At 30.7% G+C, this 18634-nt stretch overlaps 3 protein-coding genes across 3 annotated transcripts; 1 reads left to right on the top strand and 2 right to left on the bottom strand.

Annotated features, from left to right (window-relative positions):
* Positions 1 to 633: 633 nt before the first annotated feature.
* On the top strand, positions 634 to 1254 carry LOC134684789 (uncharacterized). Its single transcript, XM_063544099.1, has one exon. The coding sequence runs from the start codon at positions 634 to 636 to the stop codon at positions 1252 to 1254; it is 621 nt and encodes a 206-aa protein (XP_063400169.1).
* Positions 1255 to 6288: 5034 nt separating this feature from the next.
* On the bottom strand, positions 6289 to 9632 carry LOC134684048 (uncharacterized). The gene is made up of 4 exons (XM_063543340.1): positions 9524 to 9632; positions 8665 to 8791; positions 7332 to 7491; positions 6289 to 6869 (listed from the first exon to the last, which is right to left on the bottom strand). The coding sequence occupies exons 1-4, from the start codon at positions 9619 to 9621 to the stop codon at positions 6577 to 6579; spliced, it is 678 nt and encodes a 225-aa protein (XP_063399410.1). The 5' UTR covers positions 9622 to 9632; the 3' UTR covers positions 6289 to 6576.
* A 3040-nt stretch (positions 9633 to 12672) lies between these two features.
* On the bottom strand, positions 12673 to 18634 carry LOC134684788 (uncharacterized). The gene is made up of 7 exons (XM_063544098.1): positions 18291 to 18634; positions 15326 to 15473; positions 15065 to 15144; positions 14393 to 14498; positions 13870 to 13955; positions 13349 to 13488; positions 12673 to 12853 (listed from the first exon to the last, which is right to left on the bottom strand). Exons 1-7 carry the CDS (start codon positions 18471 to 18473, stop codon positions 12673 to 12675), a joined length of 924 nt encoding a protein of 307 aa, XP_063400168.1. The 5' UTR covers positions 18474 to 18634.

The raw sequence follows: 18634 nt of genomic DNA, 5'->3' as shown, positions 1-18634 counted from the left end.
ATTCCACAGTTATTCAATGTATTGAGCAAATGGCTGTATCGATATTAAATTTTAAAAAAAATCCAGGTGAAAAATACTAATGTCCGTCTGAGAACAAAATAAAAGAGTAATTTTCTTGTCCATCTAATAACATTAAAATATAGAGAATGATGAAACAACTTGACATACAAAAGACCAAGCATCTCACCAAACATTAGACTATAATAAGTCTGACTACCAATAATACTAAAATAATGTTGAATTGGCTAGGCGAAAAAAAATATGAGTAGGACAAAGGTAAAATTATGGCACTGTCTAGAAAATATGTAGAAATTCTTAAAGAAAAATTAATATCGATCAGAAGATATTTAAATTGAAAAGGAAAGAAGGGAGACTCTTAAACAGAGGATTGAAGCAAAATATCAACAAAGAAAAGATTTAATAAAGGAAAACGACAAAATATGGGAGGGAAAAGGAAAAATGAGTTTAAAATGAACAGCTACATGTATATTCAAGCTTAACAATTTAAAAAAGATAAATTAAACGCGTTAAAAAATCAAATTGTATTACGTAAAGATGTAGAAAAACAAGTTTGTGACAAGACACTCTTAAGGCGAAATTTGGACATGTATACCTGATTTACAGAAAAATTTAATGAAAGAAGAAAACAAAAATACAAATCTTAAGGATGTCACAGTTGCAATGGAAGTTTATGAAACTGATAATTTTAATGTGAACTACATATCATCTAAACATGACAACCCATCATCACCATTATCAGCTTCTTCAACAAACATTTCAATGCCGGATCAGTCACCATCAATGCCTGGTCCACCAACAATAATGTCAATGCCGGATCAGTCACCATCAATGCCTGGTCCACCAACAATAATGTCAATGCCTGATCAGTCACCATCAATACCTGGTCCACCAACAGTTATTTCAATGCCTGATCAGTCACCATCAATACCTGGTCCACCAACAGTTATTTCAATGCCGGATCAGTCACCATCAATACCTGGTCCACCAACAGTTATTTCAATGCCGGATCAGTCACCATCAATACCTGGTCCACCAACAGTAATTTCAATGCCGGATCAGTCACCATCAATACCTGGTCCACCAACAGTTATTTCAATGCCTGATCAGTCACCACCAATACCTGGTCCACCAACAGTAATTTCAATAAATCCTCCTTTGCCATCAGCATCCGTTCTAAAACATAAAATAGATCTGCATTTGTATCACCATCACCATCAACACAACACAGCATGACTTGATGTTTAAACCACCATGCTGGTTTAACCACAAGTACAGTGGCCGCCGGCGGATTCAATGGTTGGGGGTCCGGGGGCTGGAAACCCCAATGGCGGATCTTTTTGTTTGATGATTAATGCTTTTGAATGGGGACTTATGGTTGGAACCCCCCACCATCTTTAAAAATGGCTAGATCTGCCCCTGCGGCTCTTTTTACAAAAAATCGTTTTAATCGTAAGTTTTTTGTGAAGAGTCGCTGGTGTATATAAGTCATACTTCGGATGAGGGATCCAACAAATTAAAACTTGCATTGTCACCTTTGGAAAATAGTTAATTAATTAAGTATTTCATTCATGTAACCTAAGTAAGGTGAATAAAATACCTTCCTTAATTAGTATTGAAGTATAAATTAACAAATGTTTTTTTTTATTACTATTATTGCAATTTCATCCTCAACTTCAGAAAAACATCTGTCACATATTCTTTCTTCATAAGGCACACTAGCCTTAATATATCGCCCAGTTTCAACTTTTCATTTGTGGTTACTTATTCTGAACTTAGTATAGTTTTTTTCTTTTTTTGAAGTCTTGATTAAAATCCAGATATTTCTCACGTTTAAATGAATATTTAGATTTTAAAAATGTGCGAAGTTTACCATTTTCCATGATCAACTTATGTCCTTTATCTGCCCACATTTTTTTGTAAAAATTTGAAAATTTACTGTTCAAATATGTCAAAGTGTGGGGCTTGTATCTATTAAAATCAGATTTTGAAATATCAATATTTTCAATATTTGACCTATTTTGAAAATATGTGTACCAAGTGTATATTCCTTGATAGTGTAACATTTTCTTTTCTTTATAAGCAGTTTCCAATAATGACTTTTTAGACTTTTCTATTCGAAACCAACATTTAATGTTATTTTTGAATATTTCATGGCCCTAACCAATGGGTAGCGTCCTAGTACGCTCATTACAGCAAAATTTGAGCTGTTTTTTGTACCCCTAGAATATATTTGAAAAATGTTGGTTCATCTTTTAAGCTGGAAAAACACTTGCTAATGTAACGAAGTTACATAAGACATCATAAGAGACCCCCCCTAATAAGAGATAATAATGGACCAATCTACAGAAAAATAGGGCTTAAAAATAAAGAATAGAAAATAATGGGTTGCTAATATATGTAACGAATTGAGAATAATGAGTAAAAAATGTAAAGAATAGAGAAACATTACCTAAAATATTAAAGAATAAAGAAATAAAGCTACCCCAACCAGACCCTTTTGAATGTTGCCAATTTCGTTTGTAGCAAAAACTATATAAAAAAGGCAAAAAATAGTTTGTTATCATAGGCGGATCCAAGAGGGGGGGGCTGGGAGGCCCGGGCCCACCCTTATGTGGTAAAAATTTGGTTGATTATATTAGGAATCACTGAAGCATGACTGGAGCCCCCCCTTAGGTCAGTCAGCGGGCCCCCCTTAGGTCAGTCAGCGCCCCCCCCTTAGGTCAGTCAGCGGGCCCCCTTACTTAAAGTTCTGGATCCGCCACTGGTGATGATAATTTTTTTCCAGTGAAACTTTAAATTCTAAACAAAGAATCATTTCGTAACTAAGTTATTACTTAATGAGGCTGGTATTTTTTTTTCAGATACTGATGTGAGAAACAGACTATCACGACTACAGTTTATTTAAGGAATAACAGTACTGTAGTTGAAGAGTTGCCACCGTCAATTGTAGATTTGACGGTCGCAAATGCAGTTTTACTGGCGACGCGTAGCGGAGACAGTAAAACGGAGATTTGCGACCGTCAAATCAAAATTGACGGTGGCAACTCTTCAACTACAGTACTGTTATTCCGATTCTAATGCACTACAAAAAGAAAAAATACGATAAAACTTGAAAAAATGTCTAAATTTGTCAGATAAAAGAAAATCCGCGAATCTTCATGAATGATTTTGGCACAAAGACATCATGGCTAAACATGACGTCATACAAATGAAAACTTACAAGCTGGAGGTTATGACGTTACTTGTACGCTTCAAGTTCGGATAAAATTACATTAAAACGGCGAATTTGAGGTAGGTGTTGTTTTATTTTCGATTATATAGTAGTAATCGAACATTTGTTGATTCATCAATTCAAAATGGCGGGTCCCTCCTTAGTTACGCCTGGTCAACTGTGGATTTGACGGCCACTTTTAGCCAATGAAAAAAATTGTTACATCCAAATTGCATTTCAATCTGTTGGCAGTAAGTATTCAAAATGAACAAGAGTCAATTTTCGGAATTGCGTATTTGTTACAAAATAAAAAAAACCTTCAAAGAGGTGAAGGTCTCCTGTGATTCTATTTTGCGGTGTAAAGAAAATTTTAGTGATTTTTTCCCCCCTGAAGTAGCTAACAACAGAACAGAACAGATATGGCCGTAAGCGCAATCTTCTCAAATATAAATTTGAATCTGATATTTTTTATTATTTTTTGTCAGAAGTTTGTTTTTGTGCAGACAGCGATGAGTTAGGTTGCATTGAAGACCACAGTCACTTGTCTCAGAAAAAAATTCCCTTATACCTGAATATAACACGAATGATTCCGACAACAAAAGTAGGACTGTTATAAACACGTTCTCATCTAAAATTAGAAATTCTCATATGCCACTTCACTTATTTTTGTGTGTAAAAGCTACATCGTTTGAAATGACTGATATAATTTGCGTTAAAAAGTCACTGTATAGCATAATTTATATTTGTCTGTTATTTTTTTGCAAGATTGTTGTTCTTTTTGTGTAACTGCAAAATGCAAACTGCATTATTTTAGCATAACCTGTTTTTATAGGATGCTAGAATGATCTATTTTAAAACTCTGGAAATAGTTGAGGCGATTAAACCTTCATAAATTACTCAATCTACATTTTTGTTAGACTTTTATGCCATTTCCCTAACATATATATTACATAGCATTTACCAATCTTTATTTGAAATGCGTCAGTGAATAGTATGCTAACATCAGTCTTTTTTTTCATACTTCTATTTGTCAGGTCTCTTTTTTTGCATACCGACATAGAGTATTTTGAATTGTCATTTTATCGATTAATTTCCATATGTCAGGTCAGCATTCTTCTGGTGTATGCTGAAATGTCACTCTATCTAATTAATGATATATCTCAGGTCAGTATGCTAGCATACCAACCTTGTGTATGCAAAACCTCCAATTCTTTTTGATTATTTTTTTTACCAGGTCTGTATGCTAGCATACCAACCTGGTGTATGCTGAACATAATTTTTCTCATAAAATATAAATTCCAGGTCTGTATGCTAGCATACCAACCTGGTGTATGCTGAACCTCCATTATTTTTCAGGTCTGTATGCTAGCATACCAACCTGGTGTATGCTGAACCTAGATTATTTTTTTATTTAATTTTAGTTTTTCAGGTCTGTATGCTAGCATACCAACCTGGTTTTTATTACTGTTTCTTTTAATTGCAGCACTCTTCGACACGACGACTTTGTTTCAGACCAACTTCCATAACTTTATATACGATAACATTTTGCCCATCTCTAATCTGTATATCAGACTGATGCATACGTACACACTTTCTCACAGTAAGTATGGTTGTGATGCGTGTGTTCTTATAACCTTTATGTAAGTTAAACTGACTCGATATAATATTTATTGTCATGTATTGCCATGTCAATCTTGGTTGAATTAAATTAAATTGATCATAAATATTAATTGAAATTGAATGCAACACGTGCTAAATGATTGCGTGAGATTTGGTCTTATATCACCTTATAGACATCATTTTGTCATCTGACCGTGGCAGCATTTCCGTTTTTTTAATGAAATTCTCCATGATTACTGAACTTAGATATAAATTATAAGAAATGACTGTATGATTTCTTATGTCTATTGTTATAACACCAAAAATGGGTTATAAAGTTATCTAGTGAACACAATATTATTATGGCATGTATTTATATCTTTATCATTTTCCTTTTTTTTCAGTTTTAATACTTTGAATGAAAACCAGGATGAAGATGCAGTTTTCGCATGAATTACATATACCTGAAATATGACAACATTAAACTCTAAATTTTGCACATGGACTTCACCTTATGACCTATCTCAATTGTAGTTAAATGTATTTTAGGATTCAGTACTTGCATTCAGAAAATCATAACTCATTGCATTGAAATTGATCATTTTTTTAATCAACATGACATATATGCAGTACAAAATCAGCCATACTATGTAAAATTCATATACCCCGTATAGTAAATCAAAAAATAAATTGTTTATCACAGTGGACAAATTTCAATCACAGATACATTGTATGTAGATCTAAGACAAATGAAGATACATGAAATTTTACATTTTCATGAACATTTAAAACTATAACAAGATAATGAAAAAAAAAATATTTGTGTTTAGTAATGAAATAATGTTGCTGCAATAGTTACCAAAACCTGCAACAATATTTATTAAGAAGAAATAGTATTTATTTCACTTGATATTTATAAGAAACAAATGTATTACTCTTACTTAGTATACATGTATATTGTGAATTTTAATTAAAAATGTGTAAAAATATGTTTCTATATAAATCTTATTAGTATCTCATAAATCTTTTTAAATTTGTTTCATGCAATGCAAACTTTTTAAGGGTCTAAATATATGTCTGTGGATTTCTTTTTATGTGGTTAATCTGAATCTATACATTACTATTAGTATAGTTTGAATAATAATCATAAACAAATTTTACATCACATCTGCCAGCCTTTGGTTAATTCATGTAAACTAAACCTGTAATATCAAGTGTTAATTTAAAACCCTTTTATATACTAAGTATAACAGCAGATTCCAACGAGTATGAAGCTACAGGTAGATTCTTTGGTTAGCTTCCTTGTTAATAGCTCAACCATGAAGTGATTCAAAGGCTACAGAAGGATGTCATAAACCTTACATTTACGCCGTGATTGCACCATAGTAAAGTACATACACATACTTGAATTTATAACTGAGTAATTGATTGAAATAAAATATGCAAATCAAACACACCTACAGCATGCTTGGGAATAAGATTATAATTATCAATAAATTCTAAATTAAGATTGAAAACTTCTTTTTAAACTGACCAGTAAAACTAGTTTTACAATGTTTATATTCTGACACTAGTTCTGATTGGTTCTCTATTAAACTGTTAACTCCACCCATAGGCTTGTTTACCTAACCTAATAATGATTTCATGATTGAGGTAGCAAGGAAGCTTACCAAAGAATCTATATGTAGCTTCATAATCGTTGGAATTTTCTGTGGTACTAATCTGAAAATATACTTATTAATAACTTATTCTTCTATGAAATGAAATTTTCTTTTCAGTGATTTTTTTTCTGATTCAGATTTGACATGCACAAAACATTCAGTATTTATTAAATTAAAGTTAGGTAAAAGGTTCTTTTTTTCTGAAGCCATCAGAAAAATAACTCCACCATCGCTGATAAACATTTTAAAAAGTGAGTCCATAGAGGAAAAATCCTTCAACTGAAGCAATTCTGACGGCTTATTTCCAGCTGTTACCCGAACATTCTTGGTTCCAAATTGGGCCACATACATAATATGAACCTCTCTAAGTTCTTGATCTGAAAAGAGAATTTCAAAAAAATAAATATTATATACTGCTTTAATTATGGCTTAACTCAGATTTTATATTTACTTTGTGTTTACTACTTTTGGGACAAATTATAATAAAATTATAGACAATTTCATTGGCTCAAACTGAAAATATGGAAAACCCTATGTTAAGGGGGAAAGCTTCCGAAGTTCAATTTCTTAACCTTTTTCCAGCAGGACAAAATTACTACTCTTCTTTAAAATTCACGTCCCATTTTTTTAATAAGTGTAATTTCATACATTTTTTTTCTATTTCAGACATAGAACACCAAAAAAAAAACATAAAAATTGGCAACACACACTGTCCACATTACACTTTGTTTTGTTATATATTTGAAAAACATTGTGGAAAATGTTTGATTCATTGCAGATTCCATTACGTCTTTTTGTAAGTTAATTTAGACCCAAATGATGAATAAAAAAAAATATACCTGCTGATTGTTTTCCTAAGGTGTAGGCTATTTTGCCATATGCAAAATAGCCAACCTTTTCTGCCTGTTCTTTTATTTCGGATGTTGACAGAATCGTATACATTTTCACATTCTTTTCGATATTTTTGGAATGTATCCTTCTAATAACATCTTCTGATACCTGAAAATTTGTAATGATTTGTTACCAAAAAAATGTAATGTTTATTTAATTATATTATAATAACGTAACGTATAACTTTTTCTCATAAATATATATATTTTTGCAATTGCTTCAATATAAGACCAGTCATTGTGTGATGATTTAAAAACATACATATAGTAAATCTTTAATAATATACATAGTTTACTGCTATAAACAACTAATTAGTGTAAGGTTATCAGAATTTGTAATTTGTAATGTTTTGTTTATCTTTTTGAGCTGGTTTTGATACGGTACGCATTGCTCCGAAATTATTTTTTTTTTAACTGTTATGTTATCTCTGTTTTTTTGTCATGTTATTGTGTCAACTGCTTTACCACTTATGAGTTTTAATTTAATTAACTTCAGTAACTCCAGATGTCATATGACAATATACGTTTGTGTGCCAAAACCTGCAGAGACATTTTAGTTAGGAGACGTTAGATTTTTATATACATATAGATAGTTTTGTTTTTGCTTGTTTTTTAATTTAAAAAAAAATGTTTTTAGTATATATATAAATATATATTTTTTAATGTTTTAAGCGGTGTGAAATTTGGTTCTAATGTGTAAATAATCGTCTCTCATAATTAAGAGATAACTGTATTGTATTTGAAGCGCGGGTATTTGCGACAGTAAAACTACCGATGGACGTCCGAAAAGCTTCAAATACAATACAGTTATCTCTATTCTAATTCAAAACAATCTATAATTAAATTTCAATCATTATTTCATTGTAAAATCTTCATTAAAGAAAATTCCGCGATAAGATGTTATCTTTTTTGGTCCCTACACTAGGTTACATCATAGGTATGCTTCCGGCGTCAAACATAAACACCTGGAGTTTGTATTGTATTGTATTGTATTGTATTGTATTGTATTGTATTGTATTGTATTGTATTGTATTGTATTGTATTGTATTGTATTGTATTGTATTGTATTGTATTGTATTGTATTGTATTGTATTGTATTGTATTGTATTGTATTGTATTGTATTGTATTGTATTGTATTGTATTGTATTGTATTGTATTGTATTGTATTGTATTGTATTGTATTGTATTGTATTGTATTGTATATGACCAAAAAACAGTCATTATCATTACAGATAAAAGGTCAAATAAGTATTAGTACCATTTCAATCTATTAATTGTTACCTCATTTTCTGCTAAAAAAACCAAGTCGGCTTTGTTGAAGCCAGTGGTAGTTTTCATTTTCTTCAGATTGTTTGATTCTGATTTCAACTTCTTTATATAATTGTCAAATTCAGAAGAATCTGTTAACCTGAAATGAAGGTGGGGAATAAAACCAATAAATAAACATTTTTAACCAGTAGAAGTAATTCAATTGTTGATGCAACACGACGTTTTTGTAAATTAATTTCTTCATATACAGCCAAAAAAATTACCGTACAGTAGTATCTTTAATACACAAACTCCGTTTAACATTGAAACATAGAGAAGCCATGGCTCCAGGTTAAAAACCAGACTTTGACCTATAAAGGTTTACTGTTACATAGTGTGATTTTGACGAGAGAATGGTATTAATGACACTCATACCACATCTTTTTATTTGAATTTACGTGGTATCAAGTTGCTAAATAAGTGGCTATTATATAATATACTATATAAAATGTGAAGTCCAAAAAATAATTTTATTGGTCAATAAATTCAAAATAAATAATAGCCACTCATTCGTTAAAAATAAATTTCTATGAAAAATAAGGCTCAAAGAAGTGTTTATATTATTTATATTACCAATAACAACGTACACACATGTTGGCGTATGCATACACAACGTCAGAGTGGGCGTGTTGCCATAAAAGATGACAACATTGAAAATAAAACTAATACTTTTAACCAATCAGAAGACAGTAAATACACCAAATTAATTTATATACAAATATTGGCATACACAGGGATCGGTTTGAAAAATTAAACTGGAAACGATTGAGGCTTATAACAGTATACGCATTCAGTTATGCAATTCAAAGAATGAATAAAATGCATTAAATACCTTAAATAGGGATGTAGGGCTGCTTCAGCTTCTGTATCATCACCTCCATAGTATTGTGATTTGATGGATGCCCACTCTTGATCAAGATGGTCAATCATCTTCTTCTGCAATTTCTTGTAATCTTTAATCTCCTCACATTTCTGAAATATGACACACACACACATATGTATACATATTAAGATCCATTTTGTTACATCTTGTAATCAACTTTATTTGGCAATCGCCAATGGCAGTCAGCAGGGTTAAAGAACATTATATGTTATTCAGGTCTCAGACATAGTATATACTGTGACATTCCCGGTTTAGAGTTAACATCCCCTGAGCCTAAGTTAAAATGATTACCAATCTGGAATATAACTTTATAAGGCACTTACACGAATCTGTCAATACCTTTTTTATCTTTAGAAATTAACACAATTTTTTAGTAAGATTTAAAACTAATTATACAATTTAAAGGAAAATAAATTACAGATTAAAATGTTTCAATACACTAACTAATAAAAAAGATTCTTCAGTTTTTTAAATTTTACAACTCTTTGAAGTTCGCGCAGAAGGATGGAGAATTGATTACCCATACTTGCAACACCATTGATTACGAACAAAACGTCCATACAAACATGCTTAAGCTTGACATGGCAGAAACAAACAAACCATTTTACTAACACTGCAGTATTTTGTTATTGTTATTCTAATTGAGGACAGGGAATGAAGTGTTCGCGTTAACAAATTTGATTTAATTTAATAGCTGTAATACTTTTGTTTAGACACTAGTATACGTATATTGTTTTCATACTGAATTCGAAAAAAAAATAAAAAATGAAAAAAAACATGTAACAAAAATTATTAAAAAAAAAGTGTTTGGAATTTCCCTCTTGAGGTACCATTTTGGGGTATACCCCTATGAGCGTAGTCCAGGTGGTAAGACATTGGCGTATTTAGGAATTAGAAAGGGAAAATGAACTTAATTAATAACATTTGATAAACATGATATATGAATAACCAATTTGAAGACATAAAAGTTTAAATTATAAAAAAGTTTGACCATTGTTACTTTACGACGTGATGTTGTTGATGAAATACAATAAGGAGGCGGGCCTTATAGGTCAGTTGGGGTCATTGACGTATAAAGCTAACGTTCATACGTATAGCTTTATCTGTACAGTAAACTAGCTGATTGCAGTATAATTACCCTTTGAAATTGATCAATAGACCATTCCTTTTCTATTATACGGTCCAGAAATTGGATTACATCACATTCAGCTAGTGTCATCACTGCCCTCCAAGGCCTGATTGCTGTTAGGGTGATTTTCCCTTGTCCTTTCTAAAACATATATTGCATCATAACAACCATGTTATGTCGTCCATATCTATATATTTAGATAATAAAACTATTTCTAGCTAAATGAAATATACATATAAAAGGCAGGCACTGATTCATAGTAGTGTCTCCTTGCCGATGACACCATTGAACATTAAAACTCAATAATATACAACTTTCACTGCATAATGATTATCAGTGTTAAGTAACCGGGTTGACTGTAACATTGCATAGCAGTTCAATATAGAAGCGTATGGGGGAAAAACCAGAGAATTTATTTGTTAGAAAATATTGTCAAACATACAAACATACTATCCACATGAAAATGATATGTGTCCACACTTTTATTACATTGTAGTTCATTGTATTGTGTATAATTGTATTGCTAAGCTTGACCCTTATTGCTGTAATTTTGCAATAAAGGTTATTATTATTATTATTATTATAAAACAAATATCAAAATTTCCAAACTATGCCATTACATTTTATACATTTCCTGAGTTATCCCTCCTGAATTTGAAAAATTCTAATGAAATTACAAACAAAAGCAAAAATATTCTACTTTTGTAAAACATGAGTTATAGTTAACCTTATATCACAGTAATGTGTTCTTCTAAGAAATAAATATTTAGGAAGCTACATGCCTAAATTGATAATTTGCTGGATTAGTTTAAATCATGAACCTATTTTGATCAATTATTGAATCTAAATAATAGATATGAAAATGTTTACCGACCGTGCGAGGGCTGAAAAGCCAGTCAAGGTCGTTAAACACTTCCATATATATACATCCACGTTAGACGACCGTGCAAGGGCTGTATAGGCAGTCAAGGTCGTTAAAAACTTCCATTTGTTGTCATCCTCGTAAGTTTACCGACCGTGCAAGGACTGTATAGCCAGTCAAGGTCGTTAATAACTTCCATTTGTTGCATCCTCGTAATAATTTATTTACCTTAATTGGCTTCTGATCTTTTAATGTACCTTGTTCGTACATGTGAAACACCTGAACTACTTTACTGTAAGCCCTGCTTCCCATCATAGCCAGATTAGTTAATGGCTGATAACTTCTTAAGTCCTATAAAAAGCACAATGATACAAATTGAAATATGCTACATATTTCCTCATATAGTATTTGATTCTGCTTCTCCAACTTCATTGATAGATTTTTTTCTTTGAAAATTGCTAATCCTAAAACACTTCATTTTTTTCTTGGAGTTACATTATATTTTCAAAAGTAGGCTGTTATCCACTTCAAAGGATACATGTTTATTACTTTCCGCCGACAATTCCAGTTAAACCTAGAACATAATTTTATTTACCTTATTATGGGGAAGTAATTTTGCAATTCTTTCTCTCCATTCTTTTATATGTACCAGATTGTTCACCCTCTCTGCTGAATTTGTGTTCAGTTGCCTTCTAAACAGCTGTACCTTCAAAACATTTTTTTTAGTTGAATCAATATTTTCTGATAAAAGAAATGTTTTGGTGTATCAATATTTGATATTATATAATAGTTCTTGAAAAACGGGTCATTATCGTCATATATGGACTGCCCACATGACAGTAGTATTGACTAAGATAGTGATAATGACTGAGCCGGTTTTTTAAGACTCTCAAGTTAATCTAATGCAACATGAACCATAAACTAAATAATGAAATTTAAAATACTGAATGATAGATACTATATAAAAAGCAAATAAAAATATAAATGACTGATTTATAAATACAGTGTGATTAACTATGATAAGAAAGTTTGTCTGAAAATACATCAATTAGTTTTAAAATATAAATTGCAATCCATTCTTTGATGAAAAAAATATTTGTAACTGAATTAGTAAATTTTCAACTTGACTTGACAAGAAAGGTGTATTACCATGTCAAAATTAGTTAGCTCTTTAACATAGTGACCAACTTCATTGTGAAACTTTGCCACAATTAGACACTCTTCGTCTGTCAGATCTACATAAATTTTGGCAAATGCATGCTTCTTATGTAACTTTTCATAAGCACATCTGCAATAAAATATCAATATGTATATATGGATAACAGAAACACTAATTAATAGCAAGGACAATAAGCATCTTTATAAGCATTAGTTTGAACTATCGTGTAAGGAACTTCAGGTTAATTACTGCAAAACTGTAATTTTATCTAATGGAAATAAATAAAAGAATAACAATATTGAATTATATCGAGGAAAAAGGACATATAAAGACTATCACACCACATCTTCACATATCTATGAACGTTTTTTTTCTATGGTCGTGCTGTTGTCTCTTTGACACATTCCCTATTTCCATTTTCAATTTCATTATTTACCGTGTTATAAATAGAATATGATAATTTGAGTAAAATCGGTGAACATGAATTTAACAGTAAGTGCCCCTTTATATTGGTTGAAACAAAAAAGAAAAGTCAAGCGAGTAATTTGGTCTTTAAATATTCGTAATTCTTTTACATGACTGTTCTGAAATCAAATAGGACATCATCATAGATTTGAGTATCACCTTAAATGATTGCCACCTAGGCAAATAAAGTCGTAATTGTTGATATTTGATTCCTCAAATTCGTCTTCTTTTAAGTTTGGTATACACAATGCTAGTGGCTGGGTAGCAATGTTCCCACTTAATTCCATTTCTGTCTTTATCTGGATTAAAAAAATAAACCTACATCTATGAAAACAAGTTCACACATCTTAATAAGTATCATATAATAAATAAACAATTATGCAGTTCAGTGGATGTTTTTAATTTTGTTCCGGTCAACGTTAGATTCGCAATTGTTTTTTATAGTTCTTTGTAATTTTTAATATTGTATCATTGTAAAGACGACCATACCATACGGTATGTCTGTTCTCATTGATGAAGGCCTTATAGTTACCTATAACTGCATACAAACCATTCCTAAAATTTGGAGGACAGCTGTTTCGTTACCACATCGACTTATTTTCACAAATAGTTATTTTGAACTTTAAATTATGTGTTGTTGTATAATTGTTCTCATTGATTAAAAATATAAACTTATATACCTGATCTACAAAGTCACTGTCAATATCCCTGAGGCGTATATTTTCAGGCGCTTCACTTATTTGCTTCAGTTCAATTTGATATAATCCTTAAAAAATACGAAACAAAATATGCAAAACTATTCAAACAGGAACAACGTATGTTGTAAATACGTTTTAGGGTATATGATACTTCTTGATAAACAAAACTGGACTAAGAGTTTTTACTAAAAAAGCGTATACTCTTTTATTCTAAAAAAAAATGTCTATCTATTCGTTCTACAGATTAAGACATGTGACAAAAAAATCTTTCCGATTACTTTTATTTTGGTACTGATATAGGCTCATACCAATAATGTAATACCATATTATTTTATTTATTGTTATGTCTACCATACAATATGGTATAAAAAATACTTGGCATAACGCTTTCATACTGTAGTAGCTGTAATTATTTAAGCTAATATTTGATGATGCGCTAACAGATATATTGAGTGTGATATGTAAATGATATACGTTAACTTTTGTCTTAGCTGTAAAAATTTACCATCAAGCATTTTTTCTTCAAGTGAGTTAGTTTTTTTTATTGCTGGTTCCACTGGCGACATCAAAACAGGTATCAGGGTTTTCCTTTTGGAACTGGTCAATGATGTCTGCAAAATTAATTCAATTATTAGATATCTTACCATTATCAAGCATAACAAGGTAATTTTTTTTGTAGTTTTGAGATTAGAACACACAATTTTGCTACATTGGATACTTCATCATACCCCTGAACCAGTGGCATTGCCAAAACGAAAGTGAAATTTAAGTACCGTCCTAAATATAAAGAAGAAGATGTAGTATGATTGCCAATGAGACCACCATCCACAACAGATCAAAGTGACACAGAAATTAACAACTATAGATCACCGACGGCCTTCAACAATGATCAAAGCCCATATCGCATAGTCAGCTATAAAAGGTCTCGAAATGACAATTGCAACGTAAAACAATTTAAAGTCTACTACTCAAGAAATGAGATATTTTTGGAAGATACTCAGGTAGTTTGTTTCTATTAAAAATTATGTGTTCAATAAAACCACTTGAAATTTGCAAGTTAATAATACAAATTTAGTTTGAAAAGAATGCAATTGAATCGTTTTATGAGGAAAGCAAATTATAAGATTTATAACTTTTTACTCAATTTGGAATTTATGCTAAAATGTAAATGTTTTACCTGTTTATTGAATGGTACAGGTGTATCAGGAATTAAGTCTACAATTTCTGCCATGTACAGCGGTTCTTGTGTCTCCATTTCTGTTAATTATTAATGATTACATAAATAGACCAATCTTATTTATCTTTTCATACATGATTATTGAAAACTTCATTTGATTAAAAAAGATAAGGTATTATTTCTAAATTATCTTTGAAATCCTGTAAATTGGTAACTAAAAATTAAAAAATACAGCCCATAAACCCTTGTCAATAATTATACCTGATGCACTTATATATGTACGCTTTTCAAAAGTTGAAACAAAGCTTTCTGCTGTAGTGACATCCTTGAACTGTCTTGAGAATTCGTTATCATTCCAAATGAAGTCACACACTTTAAGAACCACTTTCTTTTGGTCAGAAAACACAACCTATAAATATATATTTATATAAAATATAATGTAAAAATAAAACATAAAAATGGGAGCCGTAAATGAGAAACACGTATCAATTACATAAACAATTATGAAAATCAACCCCCAAATTTATTTTCTTTTAAAAATATGTTTTTAAAATGATATTTTATAATATAATAAGAATAAAGATGTGGTAAAATCAAATGTAGACCCGGCGCGTAGATTCGATCTCGCAACGCCTCTTATTCTAGAGAAATCATCTTACCACTGGACCAGTGACAACGTAATAATTCATGTGATAATTAAGTACTTAACTTTATAAATCAAAGAGTGAAAAAAAAAAGAAATTGAAAATTATGAAAATCCACCCCCAAATTTATTTTCTTTTAAAAATATGTTTTTAAAATGATATTTTATAATATGTACGCAAAAGAACAAAGATGTTATAAAATAAAATGTCAACCCTGCGCGTAGATTCGATCTCGCAACGTCTCTTTTACAGGAGAGATCATCTTACCACTGGACCAGTGACAACGTAATAAATTATGTGATAATTAAGTACTTAACTTTATAAATCAAAGAGTGAAAAAAAAGAAATTGAAAATTATGAAAATCCACACCTTATTTATTTTCTTTTAAAAATATGATTTTAAAATGATATTTCATAATATATACGCAAAAGTACAAAGATGTTGTAAAATTAAAAGCGAGATTCGATCACGCACCTTCTCCTCACCTGGACAGATCATCTTACCACTGGACCAGTGACACCATGATCAAGAAAGTGATTATTAAGTACTTAACTTTATAAATCAAAGAGTGAAAAAAAAAAGAAATTGAAAATTATGAAAATCCACACCTTAGTTATTTTCTTTTAAAAATATGATTTTAAAATGATATTTCATAATATGTACGCAAAAGAACAAAGATGTTATAAAATAAAATATAGACCCGGCGCGTAGATTCGATCTCGCAACGTCTCTTTTCCAAGAGAGATCATCTTACCACTGGACCAGTGACACCATGATAAAGAAAGTGATAATTAAGTACTTAACTTTATAAATCAAAGAGTGAAAAAAAAAGAAAAATCCACCCCCAAATTTATTTTCTTTTAAAAATATGTTTTTAAAATGATATTTTATAATATGTACGCAAAAGAACAAAGATGTTATAAAATAAAATGTCGACCCGGCGCGTAGATTCGATCTCGCAACGTCTCTTTTACAGGAGAGATCATCTTACCACTGGACCAGTGACAACGTAATAAATTACGTGATAATTAAGTACTTAACTTTATAAATCAAAGAGTGAAAAAAAAGAAATTGAAAATTATGAAAATCCACACCTTATTTATTTTCTTTTAAAAATATGATTTTAAAATGATATTTCATAATATATACGCAAAAGTACAAAGATGTTGTAAAATTAAAAGCGAGATTCGATCACGCACCTTCTCCTTTCCTGGACAGATCATCTTACCACTGGACCAGTGACACCATGATAAAGAAAGTGATTATTAAGTACTTAACTTTATAAATCAAAGAGTGAAAAAAAAAAGAAATTGAAAATTATGAAAATCCACACCTTAGTTATTTTCTTTTAAAAATATGATTTTAAAATGATATTTCAAAATATGTACGCAAAAGAACAAAGATGTTATAAAATAAAATATAGACCCGGCGCGTAGATTCGATCTCGCAACGTCTCTTTTCCAGGAGAGATCATCTTACCACTGGACCAGTGACACCATGATAATGAAAGTGATAATTAAGTACTTAACTTTATAAATCAAAGAGTGAAAAAAAAAGAAATTGAAAATTATGAAAATCCACCCCCAAATTTATTTTCTTTTAAAAATATGTTTTTAAAATGATATTTTATAATATGTACGCAAAAGAACAAAGATGTTATAAAATAAAATGTCGACCCGGCGCGTAGATTCGATCTCGCAACGTCTCTTTTCCAGGAGAGATCATCTTACCACTGGACCAGTGACAACGTAATAATTTATGTGATAATTAAGTACTTAACTTTATAAATCAAAGAGTGAAAAAAAAGAAATTGAAAATTATGAAAATCCACACCTTATTTATTTTCTTTTAAAAATATGATTTTAAAATGATATTTTGTGGACAAATGCATAATATGTACGCAAAAGTCATCTTACCACCGGACCAGTGACAACGTGATGAACTTGGTGATAATTAAGTACTTAACATTATTACTCAAAGAGTGAAAAAAAATGAAAACTTATAAAAATCCTCACCCAGTTCATTTTCTTCTAAAAAATATGTTATCAAATGATATATCTTTTAGGACAAAAGCATGATATGTACGCAAAAAAACGATGCTACTTCTAAACTGTTCATATATTTGTAAACAAGGCGCCGACAATATAATCCTGATATTAAAATTTATGAAAATCCTCACCCAGTTTATTGTCTATCAAAAATATCTGTTCAGATGATCTATGTTGGTGGTGTGGTGGGGCAGGATTATTTTTTATATTACTCCTGCAGTCTTGGTAATTACAAAAGAAAATTATTATTGTGGGAATTAAAACAAATTCAACCAATCACGAAAGAGCCGGATTTATTTTACGTTGTAAAGTAGGTCAGTGATAGTAAAGTTGTACTATTTGTTGACATAAATATTTACAACTTTTGGTTAGCAAGATCGCAACTACTGTAATTTAACTTCGGAAAGTTCGGGTCAAAAAGTAAACAACTTTTGTTTTCATGGTTATAATTACATTTCAATCTCAAAAAGAGTATATGTAGGATGCTGGTTTTCATACTTTTAGTTTGACGTTGATGCGTATTTTTCACTTACCCTAACGCCATCTTCTTTCTTCCACTTGATTTTACTTCTTAAAACATCGGATTCTGATATTACCTCCACCTCGCAAACATCGGGAAGAATATCATGATTCCCAGAACTCATTACAATTCTCTTTCCATTCCGAAACACATAAACCTTTTCCTGTAACGGCACAAAAGTCCAAGAAGTCGGCATCTCTTCAGTCTAATGTTTACGTTATGCGTCGATGGTGGTGACGTCATGCTCCACGCCCTCGTAAATTAATGGGCATTGTTTTGTGTTCAGTGATTTTGAATGAGCTTTTTTAAAATGAGTGAATGAGATTTAAAAATTAACAAAAACAGAAAAATGTCTGA

The sequence above is a fragment of the Mytilus trossulus genome, chromosome 9 (assembly GCF_036588685.1).
Source record: "Mytilus trossulus isolate FHL-02 chromosome 9, PNRI_Mtr1.1.1.hap1, whole genome shotgun sequence".
Lineage (NCBI taxonomy): Eukaryota > Metazoa > Mollusca > Bivalvia > Mytilida > Mytilidae > Mytilus > Mytilus trossulus.
The sequence above is the reverse complement of the archived record's forward strand: the minus strand, read 5'-3'. Positions and strand labels throughout refer to the sequence as shown.